Source organism: Oryctolagus cuniculus, chromosome 6 (assembly GCF_964237555.1).
Source record: "Oryctolagus cuniculus chromosome 6, mOryCun1.1, whole genome shotgun sequence".
Classification (NCBI taxonomy): domain Eukaryota; kingdom Metazoa; phylum Chordata; class Mammalia; order Lagomorpha; family Leporidae; genus Oryctolagus; species Oryctolagus cuniculus.
The window spans coordinates 116,334,924-116,359,200 of NC_091437.1; the positions used below are offsets into that span (position 1 = coordinate 116,334,924).

At 41.9% G+C, this 24,277-nt stretch overlaps 1 protein-coding gene across 1 annotated transcript in view; it reads left to right on the forward strand.

Annotated features, from left to right (window-relative positions):
• The window catches only part of NECAB1 (N-terminal EF-hand calcium binding protein 1), a 228,087-nt gene that overhangs the window by 198,373 nt on the left and 5,437 nt on the right, over window positions 1–24,277 (forward strand). Inside the window, exons 9-12 of the mRNA XM_002710683.5 lie at window positions 388–441; window positions 9,186–9,298; window positions 22,653–22,730; window positions 23,909–24,000. Coding sequence (XP_002710729.2) covers window positions 388–441; window positions 9,186–9,298; window positions 22,653–22,730; window positions 23,909–24,000 — 337 coding nt within the window. The remainder of the gene's footprint in view (window positions 1–387; window positions 442–9,185; window positions 9,299–22,652; window positions 22,731–23,908; window positions 24,001–24,277) is intronic.

Genomic DNA, 24,277 nt, shown 5'->3' on the forward strand with positions numbered 1-24,277 from the left:
AAATGTAGAAGTGAGGCAGTGTTCTCAGCAAAAGAAATCAGGCTGTTAAGCCTTATATTCTCACTTTTTTCTTTTCTTTTTACCTTGCTATACTGTTTTAATGTCTTCTCTTCTCTACTTTGTTCTCTAATGGCATCTGTGAAGTAAACTTAAAGCAATAACAAATGGAACACATCTGGAATGATTTCTTAAAATTGATAAATGGATACAAAGAGCCTTTATTGAAAAAGTTACATATTTAAATACTTAGAATTATGTCACTTCCTTCCAAATAATGAGATATTTTTCGTTGCAATATCAGCCATGAAAAACTACCATTTGAATATATGAGATTTCTTTTAATTACCTAATTTCTGTTTTCCCTACCATTTCTTTCTCTCACTAAAGGATCTCAAACTTGAACCACTAGAAGAAGAAGTTATTGAAGGAAACACTAAATCTGTAAGTCCTTTTCCTAGATCAAAATTTCAGATTTGAAATCAAGACTGATTTTTTCAAAAATTACTACTCAGTGAAAATTTGAAAAGCTAATAAATTGACATATGTCATTTTGTATGAATAAGCAGTGTTTTCTAAATTGTGATTTGTGGAAACTAATATTTCGCAGGATATTTTTGGTGAAAGCACCTTCCATATGATGGTAGGTGCAAAATGAATATGTTATGCATGTATAAATCAGTTATTGAATAATAGAACGAATACAACTGGCAAAGAAGGACAGCATTCAAATCATATCATGAATACATTTTATAAATTCCACCAGGTTGAATACTGTCTGTACCTGAGCTGAAACCTACTTGTCTTCACTGTTGTATTTCCAGCATTTAGCCTATAACCAGTCACATTGTCAATGGTCTGAAATAATTTCTCAATAAATTCATGTGTAGGAAAAAGGGAACTTTTATATCCATAAGGAAAAGCTGTCCATCCAGAGTGGTGACAACTTGTGGAACAAATTCTGCATCAGAAAGCAAACTAAATGGAAAAGATGATCCTAATAGGTAGACTAAGATGCAGCAAAAAGAAATCAGTGAGTAAATTAACTGAAAAGCAACACATACCATGCTTGATTATTTTACTTTATCTTTAAGCAAATATTTACAAAATACATTCTGATTCTAGATGTTGGATGTCTGCATTTACATTTAATGGAGAACAGATTTTAAAATCTAGGGTAACTAGAAAATCACATTTTTCTTGAAACCTTAAATGTATTAGGTTAATTAATATGTGTTAAGTTATAGTTAGATAGGAGAAGTTCTGATGTTTTGTTGTACAGTATGGTAACTAGATGACGACATTATGCCCTGTTCCCTTAATGGCCACTGAACTCTATTTTGAAAAGCTCGAGGTTGCTTTCATTGTGATTTTTTCTTTTATTTGCACATTCAAAAGGTATTGAATACATGTTAGAAGGTGAGATCTACTAGTGTGTTAAGGCTCTGTCCATCTATCCAAATTAATAACACAAAAGGGGTCTTCAGAGGAATCTTTGGGGCTTCTGTAAAAATGTTTAATAATGGTTGCTTCTATTAGAATCCTATAGATATGCTTACTTTCCCCTGAAATAAGCTATCTTTCTCGCTCTTTTTTTATCCCTCCAAAAACAGGGATGTGGTCTATGTTAATTCATCAGGAACCCAGAATTTGAAAGTGACAGCCTGTGGCAGGAAGGTTAGAGGAAAGAGGTACTGAATACATATCCTAGGAAAAGCAACTTTGTGCAGTCCCATGGGCATGGGAATCGTTACTCTTGTGATCATGCATCTGCTATCATCTCAATTTTATGTGGAGGGAAAACTACACTCCAGTCAAGAAAAACGAACATAACTTTCCTAAGCTTAGGCGATATAATGGTCTCTTCTTAAAGAAAAAAAAAAAAAACTTCCAAAAGTGAGACTATTTTCTTCCTCTGGCCATGAGGGATAAAAATCATCTAAGGATTGTGTATGAGAGATGGCAACTATTCCATTTGCTAGGGCCCTACACAGAGAGAAGGTGGCATCAACTCCAATTCTAAAAGATGAACACATACAACATTACTAATAGTGCACAGAAGTGTTTTAAAGAAAATACAACTGTGCAAAGTGGTTCAGCTGTCAAAAAGCAGTAAAGGTATTTCTTAACTATTTTCCACTGTATGTAGGGGCAAAATAATGAGCTGTTTAGGAACAGACAATTAATTTTGTTTTAACTGCTTTATTTTTTATAAATACCAATAAATTACTTATATTTTGCATTAAAAGCTTCATTTTTTCAGTAGTGGCAGTATATGAATTACTATCAATTCCTATAAAAACTCTATATTCAGAGTGGCCAGATCATTTTTCACTGTTGTTTCATACCTACTTCTCATGATTGTATCCAACTGCATATTCAATGATTTATCCTAGTTCCCAAAAACAGTTTTAGAATTCATTGATTGGAAAGGTAGTTTTCCTTTTTCATTAATCAGTGCATGAGAAATTTGAAAAACAAATTCTGCATCAGAAAGCAAAGAAAAAATTTGCAATATGTTTTGTTTCTGTGTGGGTGCAAACTGATGAAATCTTTACTTAATATATACTAAATCTATCTTCTGTATATAAAGATAATTGAAAATGTTATTTCAAAAACTAATCGTTACTAAGCCTTGGCTATGTGCCAGGCACTTTATTATCTACACATCTACCTCACTTAATTCTCACAGTACCATCTGAGGTGATGCTATCATTAACCAAATTTTACAGATTAAAAAATTAAGGTGTACAGAGGTTTAACTACCACGACTGAGTACCAGTGTTCAGCACCAGTCATATACCCATCATCACATTGTACCACTTCCAACTGTGGTGGTTGCTGAATTTATGACCACTACAGGAGAGTTGCTATATGCTAGCAAGGTGGTAAACAAATAGATGATTCCTTCATGGGATTTTATACCATGAACACAGAGCACATTACTTGGTCGACTTGTTGAGGCACACAGCAAAGGTACTGAACCCTAGCAGCTGCCCTGTCTTGTTTTCTGGGCAATTATTACATAATGAGCTTAGGATGTGATTTCTTTTTTCTAGTCCATTTGTCCCCTCAACCCAGAGTAACAGAGTAACACTTATTGAGTATCTTTCAAGTATTGTATACCTTTATATACACCATTCTACCTCATCCTTCCCAAAACTCTGTGATATAAGTACCACTATTCTAGTTTAATGTTTCAGAAAATATAAAACGAGAAAAAATTTGAAGGACACACAGTGAAAGTAAAGCCAATTTTTAATTTGTATCCCCTTCTTGAAACAGAAAGAAGAAAGGAAAGTGAAGACAAAGATAATGGAGATACATTTTAACAAGAGAACACATCAATTAAGCAGAGCTTTAGAATTTTCCAGGTCACCTCAATTCCTCTTTTGGAATGAATAAACAAAATGACCAAAAGCAACGCATCTTTTATTCATTTGTTTCACAAAGAATGTGATTACTAACTATGTGTCAAGCCCAGAGGGAGGGATTAGGGATAAAATGATGAATATTAAAGGCTAGAAAATAGACTAGGAGAGGCCAATGCTGTGGCATAGCAGGTAAAAGCTGCTGCCTGCAGTGTCGGTATCCCATATGGGCACAGGTTCTAGTGCTGGCTGTTCCACTTCCAACACAACTCTGCGATGGCCTGGGAAAGCAGTAGAGAATGGGCCAAGTCCTTGGGCCACTGTACCTATGTGGGAGACCCAGAAGAAGCTCCTGGCTCCTGGCTTCAGATCAGCCCCACTCCGGCCATTGCAGCCATTTGGGGAGTGAACCAGCGGATGGAATGCATTCATTCATTCATTCTCTCTCCCTCTATCACCCTCTCCTCCCCGCCTTTCTCTCTCCATCTCTCTACCTCCCTCTTTTCCTCCCTTTCTCTGTGTAACTCCTTCAAATAAATAAATCTTAAAAAAAAAAAAAAAAAGACTAGGAGGAAACACAAACACAAGCAATGAAACCAGGATCCTCAGTAAAATGGGATATGAACACAAGCAATGAAACCAGGATCCTCAGTAAAATGGGATATGAATATTGTTATAGGAAACGATTTGCCCAACTAGGGACAACGACCTAATTAAGGGATCCAGGTAATGCTTGCAGAATGATATATTATTTAAGATAAAACCAAAAAGAATACATAGAAGTTTTAAAAAGTATATGGATTTCTTACCACATTGAAGTAGTCTAACATTACACTGAGGTACTCCCCAGCAATATTAAAATGTTCCAAATTATTTATAACGAGCATGTTATAAAGACAGCAACCCTGAGAACTTACCATTTCCTTCTTGCTATAATAAAATAGAGAATAAATGTACATCAGAGATCTACCCAGATCTAAAGTCCAAGACCATGTCTTTATGACTCATTGGAAATGTGAGGATAATTTATTGTCTTCTAGCTGTCAAGTGCTCAGCAGTTGTGTGAATCATTGAAAGGTCAATATAATTTTTAAAGGAATCTCTCCAACTGAGCCACACATCCTGAGTCTGATCCTGAGTTCTGTTGATCTACCTGAAGCCCTTTTGCCTAGTGCCATTGTGTGCCTTGCATGACACTTTACCTAAGGATTACTGGAAGAAGAATATTTACTTTCCAGATGTTTTCTACATTCAAAATAAGCTTAAAAGGCAGGATAATTTTTAAAAAAGGCTTGTGCACATTCTTGTGGTTTTTTAAAACTGTAACTTCTTCACATTGTTTCTGTATATGTTAAAATAGATTATGCCATAGGTAACAAACCTAATATATTTTGTCCCTCTAACTCATTAAACCTATGAATCATGTTACTTTTAAATGTTTTATTTTCACTTTACTCAAAAGGCAGAGAGAGGGACAGAATGAGAGAGAGAGGGGTAGAGAGAGAGGTTGATCTTCCATGCTGGTTCACAACCCAAATGTCTGCAACAGGCAGGACTAAGGGTAGGCCTAAGCCAGGAGCCTGGAATCCAGCCTGAATCTCTCATATGGGTTTCCAAGATTCAAAGTACTTGTGCCATAACCTGCTGCCTTCCTAGGATGCATGTTATCAGGAAGCTGGAATCAGAATGAGAGCCAGAACTGGGACCCGGGCACGCTAATGTGATGTGTAGGCATCCCAAGTGGCATCTTAACCACTGAGCTAAACGCTCACCCCTAAAAATTATTTTTGAAGTAAATCAATTACACCATTATATTATTAAATGTTTGGTGGGGGGCTATTACCAACTAATGTGTCAGAGATTATCAAAATGTAGTCTTGCTTTGTGATACCTGTTAAGAGATTCAATGAAAGCACACGTGAAAGCCTATGCTGTCTCTGAGGGCATACCTGGAACATGTAAATGCAGGAAATCCAGATAACATGAAGCAACTTGCATTTAAAGCATGTTTCTGTCTGCCAAGAGTTAAAAACATCAACATTTCTTTGTCTTGGGAAATCAATGGCAGATTAATCACTAGCAAATACTGTTGTAATTAAACTCAGGTTATCTCATACATACATGTCACTTTTCAGCCCAAGAAATTCCAAATATTCCACCACAGATTTATTGTCACAAAATATTTGTGTCTTCCACAGTAGAGAAACAAAAATCTAGCACTAGAAAGAATATTTCTACCATGAAAAAATACTCTGAACTAACTGTTCTCACCTTGGAACCCAGGATTTCAGTAAAGTTTCAGGCCATATAACACACTAGATATATAAACAAAATAGTAGGACTCCTTTACCCTCTCCCAGCCCCATACCTCACAATTTTCCTTGACTTGGCCAACAAAGAAAATTTAAAGTGTTTTCTTTGGACATCAGTTTTAAATTACCCATGATTCAAAAAGTTTCACTTTTCAAAATAATCATCAGACTTAAGTAGATTAGCTGGGCCTCATAAACTGATTTCTTTGTGTAAATGTCTGAGCAAAGTAGGGGAAAGGTATGTGTTGTTTGGGTTGCAAAATAAAATCTAGGAACCAAGAAGTTTAACTTTTCCAAATCATACTCATATCAATAATTCTAAGTGAAGAGTAGATTAACTTACATGTAGCTATTACTAGATGGCAATGTAAGTGTAAGCCATTGCTATATAACAAACCATTCCAAAATTTAGAGGCCTAAAGCAATTACTACAACTTTGTAGTTTGGCAATTTAGGCTGGTTCTGTGGTCTCGGATGGCCTGTTAGTCAGCTGCATGTCAGTTTGTTGATTTTGGCTTTCTCATATCTCTAAGGCCTCAGCTATGCCCTATGTGGTCTTTAATTCTCCACTACAGAAGCTGACAAAATACAGCCTACCATCTGTTTTTGTGCAAAAACTTTATTGTGACATAGCCACACCCATCTGCTTACATGTGGTTTACAGCTGCTCTCACACTGTAGCAGCAGAGATGGGATAGCTGCAACAGAAATCTTGTGGCACACAAGGCATAAAATATTTTTTATCTCCATTTATAGAAAAAGTTGCCTGACTCCTGCTCTAGCAGATCTTGTTCACATGACAATCTCAGAGTAGAAAAATCACAGGACTCTTGGGGCCTAACCTTAAATTGGCATGCACTCAGTTTTGCCACATTGTGTTGGCCAAAGCAAGTTAGACGGCCACAGGGGAAGGAAGTAGATTCTGTTGTAAAACTGGGAGCTGAAAAATCACACTTCAAAGGGCATGGGTTCAGGGAGTGGTGAATGGTTCTGGTCTAGTTTTCCATGCATTCCACTGGACCATGAAAGAGTTGCCTTCAGACTAAAAGATTAATTATGAACTAGCTGGATATATTTACATATCTCAGTAGGAAAGACAATGAGAATCATTTGAGTCATTGTTTATCACAAATGCCTGACCAAGAAATTCCTGCATATATCTCTGTGAAAATGACATGCCTATTATTTTGTCAGATTAATTTTAATTCTACTTAGTTATTAATATTAAAATTTGGTGCCAGGGAGAGTCACAAAAGGGGCTAATTATTTACCACAAAAACTTATGAAATAATTAGAGACTTGCATCTACTGATTCCTGATCCCTGTGTCCAGAAAAGAAATAAAAGAAAGCTTAATTAAAAGTATTGAGCTTATTAAGTGGTCTAGACTGTGGAAACATATCCCAAAATATAGAATGCTTCCAGGACAATAAAATTCTGGGTTTTTCCCAGTAAACATCCCAGTGACTCAAGGCCACAGGTTCCTGACATCTGTGGTTCTGGCATCCCTTGCGTGGTCTCTATCCGACCAACATAAGTGGGAAAGAGGATATGGGGAATTCACTTTGTTCTTAAAAGCCTTGGCACAACAGTGCCACCCAATACTTCTGCTCATATTCTCTTCCTGAGAACTCAGCAATTAGTTACACCAAATTTCAAAGGAAGGTGGGATAGAGTCTTAGCCGTGTATCTAGAAAGAAAAGCTTGGAGTGCAGCTTGGAGTTTCTGCTTAGAGTCCACCTTCTTGTCATCAAATATTCATTTATATCCTTGTTTCCACATATATAACACACAGATAGACATCTCCACAAGAGAAATCACCCCAAGTTTCCTCCTGTTACTGATTCTAGCTCAAAATCTAGGATCTGTGGATTATGCTCAGTCCTATAAGTTCAGGTTGTAGTCCCTTATGGTCCCACAAATTTTTTGAAGATCAAGGAAAGTTACTTCCCTCAACACACACACACACATGATAAAACTGGGCCAGGATGAATGCCACAAAAACAGCCATTCAGAATAGGGGTGACTGGGGAAACACATACCATTTACGGGTTGATTGCAACACCAAATTCATGCTGAGAAAGTATATTTCAATGAAGGCAGTTCTGATTAGACACTGGATTTCTATTCTGGGAGGAATCCTGTCCATTGTTCTTTTGAAAGATTGTTCTTGATCCATTATCCACCATGACATTTGAACAGCCCACTGGAGAGAATTACCATCTTTGGGAGCTGTGTAGTATTCATAGCCTGCTTCCTGCTTGTCTAAGTTCGTGGCCCAAACTTCATTTTAAAGCTTAGACAGTCATAGGATTTTAAGACTTGGGTCAAGATTTTCTTTGGCAATACAATTTTCTGAAAAATTTAGTAGACTTAAGATCAATTTACAATTAGTCAGTTTCAGGTGCCAGTACTATAACTAATGTCATTACCTAGACATAGTTTTCAAATTTTTTTCTTTACTAAGCCCTATGAAGAATTCTATCTTCATCCATCAGATGTACCCATATATATCACATATCAAGTATTTACTGGGTATAAAATAGGAACATTTATTGAACATATGGAGTGCCTAACACAATCTGTATAGTGCACTGGTGTTCACTGAATAGAAGCTACTTGTTTTCTTCATTTCTGCATTACGCTTACATTGTTTTGTTTGTACTTTCCTAGCAATCCTTTATATGTATTTGCACTTCTACAATTTCTCTCTCCCAGTATTTGAAGAAAATAAAAGGACTAATGGTGACATCTAAAATTCCATGAGATTCCCCCAAGCAGAGATTCATGCATATCTTCAAGCTACAGTTTCTGGAAGGGCAATAAGATTTGTGACAGTGAGCCATTTCCATCCAACTCAGTGCAGTCCATTAAACATGGGCTCATTGAATGCTATGACATCTTGAATGAGGTCAATCCTAAGTGGTCAACATGTTTTCAGAACCTCTTAATAGTTGACTGGCCTTCAGACATGCATCAGTGGGCATATAGTTTTTGAAATCTGATTGTAATGACTGTCACTATGTGTTTAATATCACAGAATATCCCAGGAAAGGCTGGTGCTACACAGTGGACAGTAGGACTTCTCTTAAGAAAAAAAAGTCTGGTAAATGACTCAAGTGCAGTGGTCACTTCCTGGCTGCACATTAGAAACACTTAGGGATGATTTTAAAATACCACTGCCTGGGCCCCACTCCCAGAAATTCTGATCTGAATGTAATTTTAAAACCTCCTCACTGAATCTAATTGAGAAGCACTGCTTTTAAATTGAAGGGAAGTGCGTCATTGTGAAAGTCACTTTCGTTAGCTTCTGTTATGAAAGACAAAAAAAAATCCTGTCTTTATTACAGCTTTTATGCAGTTCTATACTTGGAATAGTCATGGCCTTCCTTGGTCACATTGTATGGATGATAATTGTTTGTTTAAGAGAAGGGATGGGCAGTAGAGGTCAGCTTAAATGAGGCTCATGACAGCCAGTGCAGTAACCCTTGCCCCTTCCTTGGCAGCACATCATGCTGGTACAGCGTCAGATGTCGGTGATAGAAGAGGATTTGGAAGAATTCCAGCTTGCCCTGAAACACTATGTGGAGAGTGCTTCCTCCCAGAGTGGATGCCTGCGGTGAGTGACCCTGCACAGGCACTGCAGCCACCAACTAGCCGGGGGTGAAGGCCTTTAATTCCTTAGATAAGGGTTGGGATCTGGAAGCCCAGATTTTGAGAAGCCGCCCGGTAAATGATGCTTGGCATTGCAGCTCTCTGGGTGATGCATTTGCAGTTTTACTAGACATTTTCTCTGTGATCTTTGGACCGTGTCGATTTGATCATTATGGGCACCAAGGGCCATAAAATGGAGAGAACAACTTGAATGAGGAGTTTCAAGTAGATTAAAATTTCCCTGTGTGCATCCAGGCAGCCAACCCCTGATTTAAAGTTGAGTTTGGTAGATGAGGCCTCAGCTCCAGCCATCTAGCTGTGATTGCTCACTTGGTAGCACACTCCATGGCCTGATGACCATTCTGGCCATTATGAAATTGTAAGGATCTCAAGTCATGATATCAAACCCTAGCCATTAAAGACAGAGGAAGAGGGAAGAATGAGTGGAAGAGGAAGGGAGAAGCGGTAGAGGAGTTCCTTTTTCTAAGGCTACCTCCCAGCCTAGGCTCCTATCATCCCTGGCTATTAAGGTATTCTAAGTATTTCTCATTGCCAGTTTTTCTACTCCAACCAGTCTAATAACAGCTCCTAGAATAATTTTCCAGAAATAAATATCATAAAATTCCCCCATCAGGAACCTTCAGTAACTCTCTAATGAGAATCTTTCCAATGCCAAATGTGGATCCTGATGCTTATCCTAGCAACACACCCAAGCATCCCTATCACTACTATCACTTGTTCTCCCTCCCCTGAACACTCCAGCTTAGCTATGCATAGCTGCCTGTTCATTAACTTCCTCAAGCCTACCACTGTGGTGCCTTAGACCTGGTTACTCTCCCTCTCAGAAAAGGACACCTTGTCTCTGCCAGCTCATACTCTGCCTCAGGTCCAAAGCCTGCCAAACCCATCTACTTGCAGAAAATTTCCACAACCATCATTACTTCTACCTTGGGAGATGATTTAAACTGCATTTCATGTTACTCTACAAATACTGCTTTGGGAAAGCTTTGTGTCAGAGGTAGGTAGGTGTGTAGGTGTGTGTGTGTGTGTCAATACATGTGCATATAAAAAGCACACACTTTGTTTCTGAGTGCACTGCTTTTCCTCTGAGTGAGTGAGTGAGTGTACTTATTCACACTCCAGCAGAATACTTCTCTAGCTAAGAAACCTTGCTATGGGATTTTACTAATTGTGAGGTTTCAGGAAAGATCCTTACTGGCTCAAATCCTCAGTTTCCTCCCCAAGAACTCTCTAAGATGGTTGTGGGGACTGACTGATAGTCCATGTGAGGGGTTCAGCACAGTGCCTCCCGTCCACTGAAGACCATGAAACATGGGCAGTGGTCACTCTTGCATTTGCCATTACTTCCTTGCAGTCTGGTTGGCTAGCTACCTATCTATAGAGTATAAGTACCTAGTGCCACTGACAGCTCATCATCTGTCTGGTGGCGCTTTGTGACAGAAACACAGGAAATGCTTTGCTTCTATTATTATTCTACTTCTTGACATCCTCAGGAAAAAAAAATTTTAGTGCTTTTAGTTCCGTGATTCAAGGGAAATTTGCCGAGGTGGGAATACATATAGTTTTAAGAAGGCTTATTTAAAATTAAAATTGAACATTTGGGCAATTCAAAGGGAACCTATATATAACTTCCACAGTATAAACCACAAAAGTAGAGCTCAGTAAACAATCATTTTGGTTAGTGATGATGTAATGAAGGTAATGTCGCTCCCCCTCTTCATGGAGGAACGACACTAAACCCTGCCTAGGCTTCATATCCGAGTCACGGCACCATTATGTCGCTCCCCGTCTTTGTGGAGGAGCGACACAGGACCCTGCGCTGTTCTTTCGTCTGCTCGGCCCTCCCCGGGTTTGCTGCTGGTTCTTCCCGGGTTGGCTACCGTCCCTTCCACCTCCGTGGAAGGGCGGTTCCCCCTGCCACATTCCCCACTTCCGCAGGGGAGCGGCACACCGCCGGCCGGCTCTCTCGGGGGCTGCACAGGTGCTCCCTCAGATGTTCCCCTTAGATGTTCCTCCTAGATGTTCCTGGTGCATATTGTCTCTCTCCTCCTTTAAAGTCCTCTTCCACCAATCCCAACTCTGCTACCCACACGCCGAGTACGCTGCTCTCCTCCAATCAGGAGCAGGCCCCACAGTTTATTGGTTGAACTGGAGGCAGCTGTGTAGAAGCTGTTTCCCTTCTCAGCACCATATTGTGGGAAAGCAGATGCATAGAATAAGTCTTAATTCCAGTAACTTAGTCTAGTCCGAGTTGCTCCCAGTTGCTCCCCACAGGTAAAATCCGTTCAAGTTTATCACAGTCTCCAGAGATTGATGTTATATGTTTATAAAAAGGGCATGTAAGTTTATTTTTTAAGGTTCAGAAACATTGATACAATGGCTGTTGGGAAAAATAACCTGATTCTACTATGATAGCCCCAGGGAGAGGAGCAAGAGGTGGTGGGAGGTAAGAGTAGATAGATTTGTTCTGCCTGCTGCGAACTCTGTCCTCTCACTAACCATGAAACATTGTTCTGTCAGCCCCTGCCATGAAGAATGAGGAAGGAGAGTAGACTTTTCCTGTCAGATGGAGGCTCTCAGCCTCTCCCGTTCCTTTAGATGACTGGTTTCTTAGTGTTTCTTCATTTACTTCTTCTTGGTGACTCTTTAGCTAATTTGTCCTATGGAATTAGCAAAATGTAAACTGTCAGATGGAATGAGCATCAGAGAATCACTGTACACAGATGGAATGTATGTGAAATAGACACCATCCCAGGGCCTGTTTAAATTCAATTATTTTTAGTTGTGCCCATTAATCAAATTCAGTTTTCTACTTGTATCAAATGATAATTAAGTACTGCTCATGCCATCAGTTATGCTGCAGTATACCCAGAACCACTGCCCAGTGTTTGGCTGATAGAGTGCCATCAGTTTCAGAGATTTACAACTTTTCCCCCTCAGTGTTTAGCTCAACTTCATCATGGTTAAACAAGACATGCTGCCACAAAATTCAGAATTAATTGAGGGTTTTCAACATTAGGCATTTTGTGGCCATTATCTTATTTAGTTTTACTTATTTACTTATTTGAAGTCATAGTTACAGAAAGGGAGAGGGGAGAAGGAGAGAGAACAAGAGAGAGAGAATTATCCATCTACTGGTTCACTCCCTAAATGACTTCAATGACCAGGGCTGAGCCAGGCTGAAGCCAGGAGCCAGGAACTTCATCCAGGTCTCCCACATGGATGGCAGGGGGCCAAACACTTGGGCCATCTTCTGCAACTTTCCTAGCCACATTAGCAGGAAGCTGGATCAGAAGTAGAACAGCCAGAACATGAACCAGCATCCATGTGACATGCCAACATCACAGGCAGAAGCTTTACCTGCTATGCTACATGCTGGCCCCTCCTGTTTAATCTTTTAGAAATCATCAGAGATACTGGGGACAGTGCTGTGGCATAGTAAGTAAAGCCAAACACTGCAGTGCCGGCAACCCAGATGGGTGGTGGTTCCAATCTCAGCTGCTCCATTTCCCATCCAGCTCTTTGCTATGGCCTGGGAAAGCAGAAGAACGTGGCCCAAGTCTTTGGGCCCCTGCACTCACGTGGGAGACCAGGAAGAAGCTCCTGGCTTCAGACTGGCTAAGCTCCAGCCACAGCGACTATCTAGGAAGTGAACTAGCAGCTGGAAGACCTCTCCTCCCACCCCCCAATTCTGCCTCTGCCTCTACCTCTCTCTAACTCTGCCTTTCAAATAAATAAATCTTTAAAAAAGAAATCATCAGAGATACATATTGAATCTAGCTTAGCCGGAAAGAATCTTGGATAAATTAAACAGCTTTCTCAAGTTTTTCTGACTCCAAAACCTATGTTAAATTCTTGCCAACATTTAGTTATCCTTTTTTATTATTTATTTATTTATTTATTTGACAGGTAGAGTTATAGACAGAGAGAAAGGTCTTCCTTCCATTGGTTCACTCCCCAAGTGGCCACTATGGCCGGTGCTGCACCAGTCCGAAGCCAGGAGCCAGGAGCTTCCTCCCGGTCTCCCATGCGGGTACAGGGGCCCAAGTACTTGGGCCATCCTCCACTGCCCTCCCGGGCCACAGCAGAGAGCTGAACTGGAAGAGGAGCAACCAGGACTAAAACCCGGTGTCCATATGGGATGCCAGCGCCGCAGGCGGAGGACTAAGTGAGCCATGGCGCCGGCCCTTAGTTATCCTCAAATTAGATTTGCGGGTAAAATGGACAAAGACCTCCCCTGTTCAAAATATAACAAGGTCTGATTTTCTTAAATTCAAGCCACTGAATTAGAAAAGTTTTGCCATCTAAATATTTGTTTAGCACATTTGTCATAATAATTTAGTTTTTAAGTGAGCCAATAAACTCAAGCAGATCAATTGTGTAGACCCATGCATCTCTCTCTCACACACACACTCACACTTTCATTCACTCACACTGATGTTATTCTTTACATTGTGTAGTTATGAAGGCTTATTAATTCCAGTTTAGGCCAGCGCCGCAGCTCAGTAGGCTAATCCTCCATCTTGCGGCGCTGGCACACCGGGTTCTAGTCCCGGTTGGGGCACCAGATTCTGTCCTGGTTGCCCCTCTTCCAGGCCAGCTCTCTGCTGTGGCCAGGGAGTGCAGTGGAGGAGGGCCCAAGTGCTTGGGCCCTGCACCCCATGGGAGACCAGGATAAGTACCTGGCTCCTGCCATCGGATCAGTGCGGTGCGCCGGCCGTGGCGGCCATTGGAGGGTGAACCAACGGCAAAAGGAAGACCTTTCTCTCTGTCTCTCTCTCTCACTGTCCACTCTGCCTGTCAAAAAAAAATTCCAGTTTAGCAATGCAGAAGTGCCAATTGCATATAGGTGGCATTTACAATGTATTCTCAGACCCATGTTTGACACCAGAGAACAAGTGAATAGTTTTTGCTTCAAGGATCTTACAATCTACTTAGAAGAACAGGATATACAATCATCAAAGTTGTAAGCAAGACCATATTCTTGGCCTAAAATTTCACAGCTATTAAAGAGAATCAAATTATTTTTAAGCTTTGTTTATTTATTTGAAAGCGAGAGAGGAGAGGAGAGACAGAGACCAAGCTTCTGTCCGCTGGTTCACTCCCCCAGTGGCCCCAATCGTCAGCACTGGGCCAACCTGAATCCAGAAGCCATGAGCTTCATCTGGGTCTCCCATGCAAGTGGCAAGGGCCCAAAGTACTTGTGCCATCTTCTGCTACTTTCCCCAGGCCACTGGCAGGGACTGGATAAGAAATGAAGCAGCCAGGACTTGATCCAGCATGCATACGAGATGCCAGCAGTGCAGGCAGCGGCTTTACCCACTATGACACACCAGTCCTGAACCAAATGATTTTTTTAAGATTTATTTGTATTTGATTGAAAGGCAAAGTTAGAGAGGGAGAAGTCTTCCATCTGCTGGTTCATTCCCCAAATGGCTATAATGGCCAGGGCTGGACCAGACCGAAGCCAGGAGCGAGAAGCTTCTTCTGAGTCTCCCACATGGGTGCAGGGGCCCAAGGACTGGGCCATCTTTCACCGCTTTCCCAGACACATTAACAGAGAGTTCAATTGGAAGTGGAGCAGCCAGGACTTAAACCAGTGGCCATATGGGATACCGGCACTGCAGGCCACAGCTTAACCCACTGCGCCACAGTGCCAGCCCCAAACCAAATGATTTCTGAAGTCACTCTCAGCTATAAAATTCTAGAGCTTGATTGCATTCAAACCTGTATCTCACGACCCTAGGGAACATGAATGTGGGATCATATTTTAAGGATCAATGCTGAGACATCCTTAAGAACTATTGGTGGGGGCTGGTGCTGTGGTGCAGTGAGTTCCAGCTGCTCCACTTCCAATCCAGCTCTACTATGGCCTGGGAAAGCAGAAGATGGCCCAAGTGCTTAGGCCCCTGCACCCATCTGGGAAACCTGTAGGAAGTTCCTGGCTTTGGATTGACCCAGATGCAGCCGTTGTGGTTAATTGGGGAGTGAACCAGCAGATGGGAGACCTCTCTATTCCTACCTCTGTAACTCTTACAAATAAATAAATCTTTTAAAAATGAAAACAGAACTAATGGTGCTGCATGGAACTACTAATCATTTATCAGTACTGATGTTAGAGCTCAGCCTGGAGCTCTATGGGGACTGTCCCTCTAATTTGTCTTGTCTTTGCTGGTTGGGTCACATGAGTTGAGGGAGGGAGAATGCAGTCCATTATGGGCCATTGCCTCAGGCAAGACCTATAACTCCAGCTGCTACTGAGCCATGTTCTTTTCCCTTGGAAGCTATTTTACTGATTTCCGAGCTTCTAAGAATATTCAGGGTCTCTGCAAGTTCAGGGCTGAAACTCATAGTGATGCTCCCAGAGACAACTAACTTAGCCAAAGAACTCTTGCTTCAGCAGATACATGTTAAGTGTCACAGAAAATAGGAAGATGTCAAGGAGAAAGAGGGTGTTCTTGGTTATTAGAGTCACAAAAGCAATAGTTCAGAGAGGAGTCACGCATTTTTAAGTTTGCAAATAATTGCAATCTAACCATTTGATGTCTTTAACAGCATCTTCAATATATCTAAAAACTGCATAATTAACCTTTTCTTGCTGTCATTATTGCATATGTGTCATCTGTATTGTGTGGCGTCAAGTAGTAATGTCCTTAAATGTCATTGCTACGCCTTGGTCTGTTTGGCCCTTAACTGCAAGCACCCAGTCTGTAGAGCCGTTGTGGTTAGCACTTTCACCCACGTTGCTTCAAGACAGCATCTGTACTCAGTCATCACTGCATCTGCATGTCACACTTTTTAGGCTTCCGATGCTGTCAAAGTGCAGCTTCTGGAACTATGATCCCCAAATCCAAATTCTGATTTACTCACTGACAGCCGTGTGACCTTGGGTAAATTATTTAGCCTCTCTGTTGCTCAGATTCCTTATCTATAAACAATGGAAAGGAAAAGGAGAAAACAATAGCGCTAACCTGTACAGTCAGGAATGTTTTCAAGTGTAATTTAGAGAAAGCGGTTTATATCCTAACTTCATTTATTGCTCTCAGTTAAGACCGAAGATAGCAATTTCAATGTTTTTTCCATAGTTTGAGGTTATTAGCAAAGATTCCAGGGTCTGTCAGCTCTGCCACCTGGTTCTTCAACAGATAGCTGGTGGTCAGACAGAGGTGAGCAATCCCAAGCAGCTGTCCTTTCATGTGTGATCTATGGATGTGACTGTTGTCCCAGAGCCTCTGTTTCCCAGCACATTTCCCTCTGCAGCTCACTGGCCAGAGCTCAAGTCACATGGCCATTCTTGGCTACAGGAGACTAGCAAACAAGCATCCAACAGAGAGGACTAAAACTGTCACTAACAGTCTCCATCCAGCACTGATTTATTACATTGGACCTATTGCAAAGTTAACTAGGACAGAGTTCTATAAGCAAGAGAAAAGTACTATTTGGGGCAACAATAGACAGTGTCAGCCACATGATCCTGGGCGTAACTGTGAAGGTACAATGGCTTAATTCATGTACAGTGTTTAGACCAAAGCCTGGAACAAAGCAATGCATGCCATAAATCATCATTGCCATTATCATCAGGACTTATATTATCAGGTTGCTGATTCTCATGGTTTTCACAGATGTCTATTTTTCCCTCAGTTTCTTTTCTGGTATGTTTTTCTCCCCTAATCTTTTTACTTCAGTACCATTAAAACTTGATCACTATTCACCCAATTAAAAAGCTTTCATTTTAGGTACTAATTAAGCACATACACATTACACATATACATGCACTGGAGCAAGTATTTGGCACAGTGGTTAAAATGCCATCCAATATCAGAATACCTGGGTTCAAGTGCCGACTCCACTCTCCATCCTAGTTTACTGCCAATGTACATCTTAGAAAATGACTCAAGTACTTAGGAACATCTACACATGCTGGAGACTGGAACTGAGTCCCTGGTCCTGGCTTCACCCAGGCTGTTGTAGGCATTTAAGGAGTAAACCAATGACAGAAGCCTGCTCTCTCTGCCTTTCAAATAAAAAATAAAACACTCATATATATGTCATATATATGTATATGTATATATATATATATATATATATACATACACCAAATACGAGGCTAAGCAAGACCTTATTTAATCTTTATGGTACTATTATTTTCACCATTTCACAGATGAGGAAATTGAGGTTAACTAATAGTTCCAGGTGATGTAGCTAATAAGTGAGAGATGGCAGATATTTTGGTGTTCCTTTTTTTTTTTTGGTGGGGGGGTAGATTTTCCATCTGCTGGTTCACTCCCCCAAATACAACAACCAGGGCTAGGCCAGGCTAAATCCACACACCCAGAAATCAATTCCAGTTTCCCACGTAGGAGTCAAGGACCCAAGTACTTGAGCTATCCCCTCACCTGCTGACTTCCATGATGCACTTAAACAGGAAGCTTCACTGGAAGTAGAGTAGCCAACACCCAAGCCAGGCACTCTGACATGAGATGCAGGCATCCAGAGTGGCAACTCAGGCCACTGTGCCAAATGCCCACTCCCACTCCCGGGCCATACTTTAATGACTACTATGTCATATTCTGATATACTCTCTAATCATTCTTGTGGGGAGCAATCTGGACTGGACTAAGTTACTCGAATTAGGACTTATTCTATGCATCTGCTCTCCCACAATATGGCGCTGGGAGAGAAGTAAACAGCTTCCGCACAGCTGCCTCCAGTTCAACTGATAAACTGTAGGACTTGCTCCTGATTGGAGGAGAGCGGCGTGCTCGGCGTGTGGGCAGCCGAGTAGGGATTGGCGGAGGAGGACTATAAAGGAGGAGAGAGACGGCATGCACCAGGAACATCTATGGGGAACATCTAAGGGAACCCGTGCAGCCCCCGAGAAAGCCGGCCAGCGGTGTGCCGCTCCCCTGCGGAAGTGGGGAATGCGGCCAGGGGGAACTGCCCTTCCACGGAGGTGGAAGGGATAGTAGCCAACCCGGGAAGAACCAGCAGCAAACCCGGGGAGGGCCGAGCAGACAGAAAGAACAGCGCAGGGTCCTGTGTCGTTCCTCCACGAAGAGGGGGAGCGACATAATGGTGCCGTGACTCGGATGTGAAGCCTAGGCAGGGTTCTGTGTCGTTCCTCCACGAAGAGGGGGAGCGACATAGTGGTGCCGTGACTCGGATAGGAAACCTAGAACGGATAGGAAACTTAGGAGGGAAGAAACGGGAGGAACTGGGAAATTACCGGAGAGAGAGACTAGCAAACAGCCTAGGGAAAAGCCGGACGAAAAGGGTGCCGGAAGAAGCTATTGAAAGCCTAGGCATAGACTCAGATACGGACTACGGGGGGAAGCTGGGAGAAATCTCTAAGGTCGAAAGTGAAAGTGAAAGCTAGAACAAACAGACTCGGACGCGGACTGTGGGGAGAGGCCAGGAGAAATGAGGGAGGAATATTGTTGGAAGAAAACTTAGGGAAACATACCGGGTAGAGAAAAGTGTTAGGGAAATTGAAGCCGCGGGGGGCAGGCCGAGGCGGACACGAAAGCCACTTTGGGATTCTGAAGTTAGCCCGGGAATAGGGGGCGAAAAGTTGAAACCAGAAGCTGAAACGTGAGCCTGATTGGGATCCGTCTGATTAGCCCGGGGAGCAAAGGACGGGAAGCCAAACCGTGGGGCGGAGACGTACGCTGGGTTGAATTCGCCAGGCTAGCCCGGGGAACTTAGATTGAATGCTAGTGGCGGACACGTAAGCTACGCTGTGTTACTCGCGGAAGCCGCCGCGTGCAGAGAGAGCACGGGGCGTGAATAGATAGGGAACGGGGCTGGCGTAGGCCGTTGTTCAGACGCGAAAGGGTTAAGCGTGGAGACCGCGGAGCGCGCGAAGCCAAGCCGCGCAAAGCCGGGAAGCTGCGCAGATGAGAGAGGCGCGCGGGCTGAAGCGGCGCAGAGCCGGGAACCCGCCGGCGGGGCGAGGTGCCGGAAAGCCGCAGGGATAAGAGAAACAGAAGTTTAGAAGTAAAGTGAGAAAAATAGGAATGCTGGAAGATAGAAGTAAAATGGGAGAAATAGGAATGCCCGGAGATAGAGAAATAGAGAAAAATAAGGCCTCCCCTCAACATGGCAATGAGAAAGCTTGGATTCGGCCTGCCTGATTAAGTGAGGCGATGAGCACCTGGGCGGCTAGCAGCTTATGCGCCGCAGGTCACCGAAGACAGGCACGAATTAACATCAGTAAGGCTTCCCCACAATACAACCATTAGGAGGCTTGGATTCGGTCTGCCTAATTAAGGCGGTAAGCGCCAGCAAGCAGCTCGACCAGAGTATGAGCTGCAGGTCACCGAAGATAGGCACAAACCAACACTAATAAGTCTCCCCCACAATACGGCAATGAGAAGGCTTGGATTCGGTTTGCCTGATAGGTTTTGTAAACACCTGCAGGCAGTTCTAGCAGAGCAGAGCATGCGCTGCAGGGCACCGAACACAGGCACGCATCAGCGCCTAAAAACCTCCTCACAACATGGCGAAGAGAGGACCCGGATTCGGTTTGCCTGATAGGACTTGTAAGAGCCTGTGGCAACTCTAGCAAGTAGAGCAGAGTGTGTGCCGCGGGACACCGAAGACAGGCGCGTATCAACGCCAAAAATAAAAAGAAAGGGGGATCTGTGGGGAGCAATCCGGACTGGACTAAGTTACTCGAATTAGGACTTATTCTATGCATCTGCTCTCCCACAATATGGCGCTGGGAGAGAAGTAAACAGCTTCCGCACAGCTGCCTCCAGTTCAACTGATAAACTGTAGGACTTGCTCCTGATTGGAGGAGAGCGGCGTGCTCGGCGTGTGGGCAGCTGAGTAGGGATTGGCGGAGGAGGACTATAAAGGAGGAGAGAGACGGCATGCACCAGGAACATCTATGGGGAACATCTAAGGGAACCCGTGCAGCCCCCGAGAAAGCCGGCCAGCGGTGTGCCGCTCCCCTGCGGAAGTGGGGAATGCGGCCAGGGGGAACTGCCCTTCCACGGAGGTGGAAGGGATAGTAGCCAACCCGGGAAGAACCAGCAGCAAACCCGGGGAGGGCCGAGCAGACAGAAAGAACAGCGCAGGGTCCTGTGTCGTTCCTCCACGAAGAGGGGGAGCGACATAATGGTGCCGTGACTCGGATGTGAAGCCCAGGCAGGGTTCTGTGTCGTTCCTCCACGAAGAGGGGGAGCGACAATTCTAAAGCTTCTGCATTACGGTAAAATTTTGTCAATTTCTTATAATTTTGAGGCTACTCTGGAAAATGAAAGGTTCAGAAAGCTGGATTAGTGAGCTTTTAATGTAATAATTAACACAGTGAAATAATTTGCAGGAGGCAGTTAACAGCAGCCTGAAGTAGCAGGCTGAGTATTTTAAGCCTCATCCTAGAGAACAGCATTAGATTAACATTTGTCCGTTACACTGTTAGTTTACAGAGCCTTTTGAGACTATGAGGAGGCTACAGTTTCCCTTCCCAGATAAAAAGGAAAACTGCACAGATTTGCAGATCACTTCAGGGATTTCAAGGAACCCCCAAAAATCCCAGCCATGAACTCCTAGGATTAGAAAATCAAATATTCTACTTACTACTCGATTCTTATCAGATTTTTTAGTGAAAGGTTTACTATATTCACTATACTAAACTTTAATGATCTAGATAACTGAAAAACACTGAACTACAAGGAGAGAAAAGAATTAACTTTTGTGTGTGTTGTTACTGCCACCTGCTGGTCACACTTAGGTCAATCCTAACTTCATAAATTGCTGTGTAAATTGTTTTGAATCTAAAAAATCCTTGTTTCTGTCCCCTCATTTTGCTTTCTAATCTGAATATATTGTAAAGCACTAGGCCTGTTAACAAGCTGTGCTTTTACAATTGAGTATATCTTTATGTTGGTATCCTACTCCTTAAATTTATCAGCCTGCCCCCTCTTTATTCCTTGCTATCCACATTAATTTGTAAGTTCATCATGTCTATTTCACTACCTCTCTTTTGTATGAATGACCTCCATACTCCACATTCCATCAGAAATGTCTTTAAGCTTAAGGACACATACACACACACCCCTTCCATCTGCTGGCTTACTCCTCCTGCCCACAACAGCTGGAAATGAGCCTTGAGCCAGGCTGAAGTCAGGAGTCAGGAACTCCATCATAGTCTCTACAAGGGTTGCAGGAAACCACATTTCTGGGCCATCCGCTGCCTCCAAGGAATACTACCAGGAAGCTTGACTGGATGCAAAAAGGAACCAAGCCTGGGAATTCTGATAATAGGATGAGGGATACCAAGTGACAGCTCAACATCCCCCTATATCCCCGCCCCAACCAACAAAGATCTTTTAACAGCTCCAGCCATGTTACTCTCCCCACTTCAAATTCCTAATCATCTCACACGTCTGCAGGATTAAATCCAGTCTTCACCTCAACTTTTCAGCTGGCCTCTAGGAGGGAGGAGAGAGAGACAATCTTCCACCTGCTGGTTCACTGTACAAATGGCCACAATAGCCACAGCTGGTCCAGGCCAAAGCCAGGAGCTCCTTTTCCAGGTCTCTCACATGGGTGGCAGGGATCTAAACACTTGGGCCATCCTCTGTTGCCTTCTCAGGCATAATAGCATGCAGCTGGATCTGAAGCAGAGTAGCGAGGACTCAAACCTCTGGTCCTGTATGGGATGCTGGTGATGCAAGCTGCAACTTAACCCTTCTGCGCCACAATACCAATAACTAGGCTGCGGGTATGGCCAGAATGTGGGCCAAATTTGATCCAAAGTTAAGAGGTGAGTGTGTGTGTTGTGTGTATAAAGACAAAACAAAAAGGAACCATTAAGCATATGCAAACTAGATTCAATTGTATAAGTGTGGTCCAGGAGACTCAAACAGTGCATAGCAAAGGACTCCAAACATAAGCTGTCAATTCAGGGATGGATAAGGCTAAGATTTTGGCAAGAGCCATTATGGTTAACAGTAACAATTCAGTAGTATCCAAATATATTTGAGGGCAAGAGCAGATGGCATGCACTCATTTTCCTAAATCCTGGCACAACATATGTTCTATAAATCATTCTGAATGCATGAATGAAATTTTACCTGAACTTCATTTGTGATATCTAATTTATTGACACTGTCTTCATGATGCTAGACAGATTAATCAATTCATTGACAAACCTGCTTGATTTTCGTGCATTTTAGGTTGGTTCCTATAAATGGAGGTGATTGTTTCCTACCACATCCAGAAACGATTAGAAAACTAGTTTGCTTCCTTAATTTCTAGTGGCCGATTATGCTTTTTCTTTTCCATTTCAGCATTTCTATACAGAAACATTCAAATGAATCTCGCTACATGATTTACGAGTTCTGGGAGAATAGTAGTGTGTGGAATAGGTAAGTTATGAACAAGGCTGACTTTGGTGAAGCCAGGGAGATGACATTATGCATGATGTAATTTTGGGATATTAGGAAAAGTTTCATCTAACTTACCTTAAAACCTGTCTCATTTGCTCATTACCATGATTCACACACTTTTAGGAATTTTATGGATCAGAAAGCACTTCCATCTTGAAGCACAAATATTTTGGGCAATGATCCTACTGCCAATGCTACCATTTTAATGATACTTTAAGGTGAGATGATTTAGATAGGTGTTGTATCTAAGGCAGATGGGGATGACAGTGGGCACGGAGACAAAAAGATGCAGAAAATTGGAGAGGGAAAGCATTGCCTCTGAATTTTTTCGAAGAAGCTTCGTGCTTCTCATTTATTTTACAGTAAAACGATCATTTTTCTAAATGTCTTTAAACATAATAAAGATGGGAATTCAAGACATTGTTGGGAAACATTAAAAATAAATCAACTTCTTTGAAATTAAAATGATTACTAGTACAAATATGTAACTAGAAAAATAGGATGAAAGATGTTTTTGCTATTTGGAGATTATTTAAACAGTCCCACATAATATAGCTCTCCACTATGTCCAGATTTTCACAGTGTTTGTACAGGGCACTGGAAGTAATGGAGCACTTGAAATTCAGTTGACATATTTCACCTAAAAGTTTTATTTTTGTGGCTATTGTGAAGGCACTTTGTGCTATATAATAAAAGCAAAATGACAACAGAGGTACTTCAGGCACAGACTGGAACATAAAGGCAATTCATTCAACTCCAGTCTTCCAGGCCTACACTTTTAGATGACTTTTGTTTTATTCTCTAGGGATAGAAAATTCAACCCTCCTCTTAGCCATTCTACTTTTTAACACCATGACGGCCAAGATCCTCTCTGTTTAAAAAATCTTGCTATAATTAAAGTCTACTTCATTTTAACTTCTAAAAAAATTAATGTTCCCATTTTAAAACTTTTTCCTACTATTTCTTTTTTTTTTTCCTACTATTTCTGATGACAATTTTTTAAACTACTCAAGTCCTTTTTTCAGATAAATAAGCATTTAAAGACGTCTGCACCCAGGCACTTAATCAAATCATCCAAAACCTTGCCATCTTGTTTTGATCTCTTCTGTACTCTGTGAATAAAAATACACAGCCTTAACCTATAATTATTTATGCAGCCACCTCCAGACGAATTATAGCAAGACATTCCAAAGAAGTAATGTGGATTTCTTGGAAACTCCAGAACTCACATCTACTATGCTTGTTCCTGGTAATTATCATGGATTCACAATACTTCTATGTGCTTTTGTATCTTTTGTTTTTTAAAAGATGGTATGCACTCCCCCCCCACTTGCTTTCTCAATGATACTCTTCATTATTTATTTTTATCTCTTAAAATTTGGGGGCAGAGTGAAGGAAATAGAGACCTATGTATTTATTCTATTGCTGTTAGTCCTCAGTTGACCCTTTTTGTATTCCTGGGTAATTAAACCTATTGTTCATTTGCTGGTGAACTTCAAAAATTTTAACAAACTTAAAGTACAAGT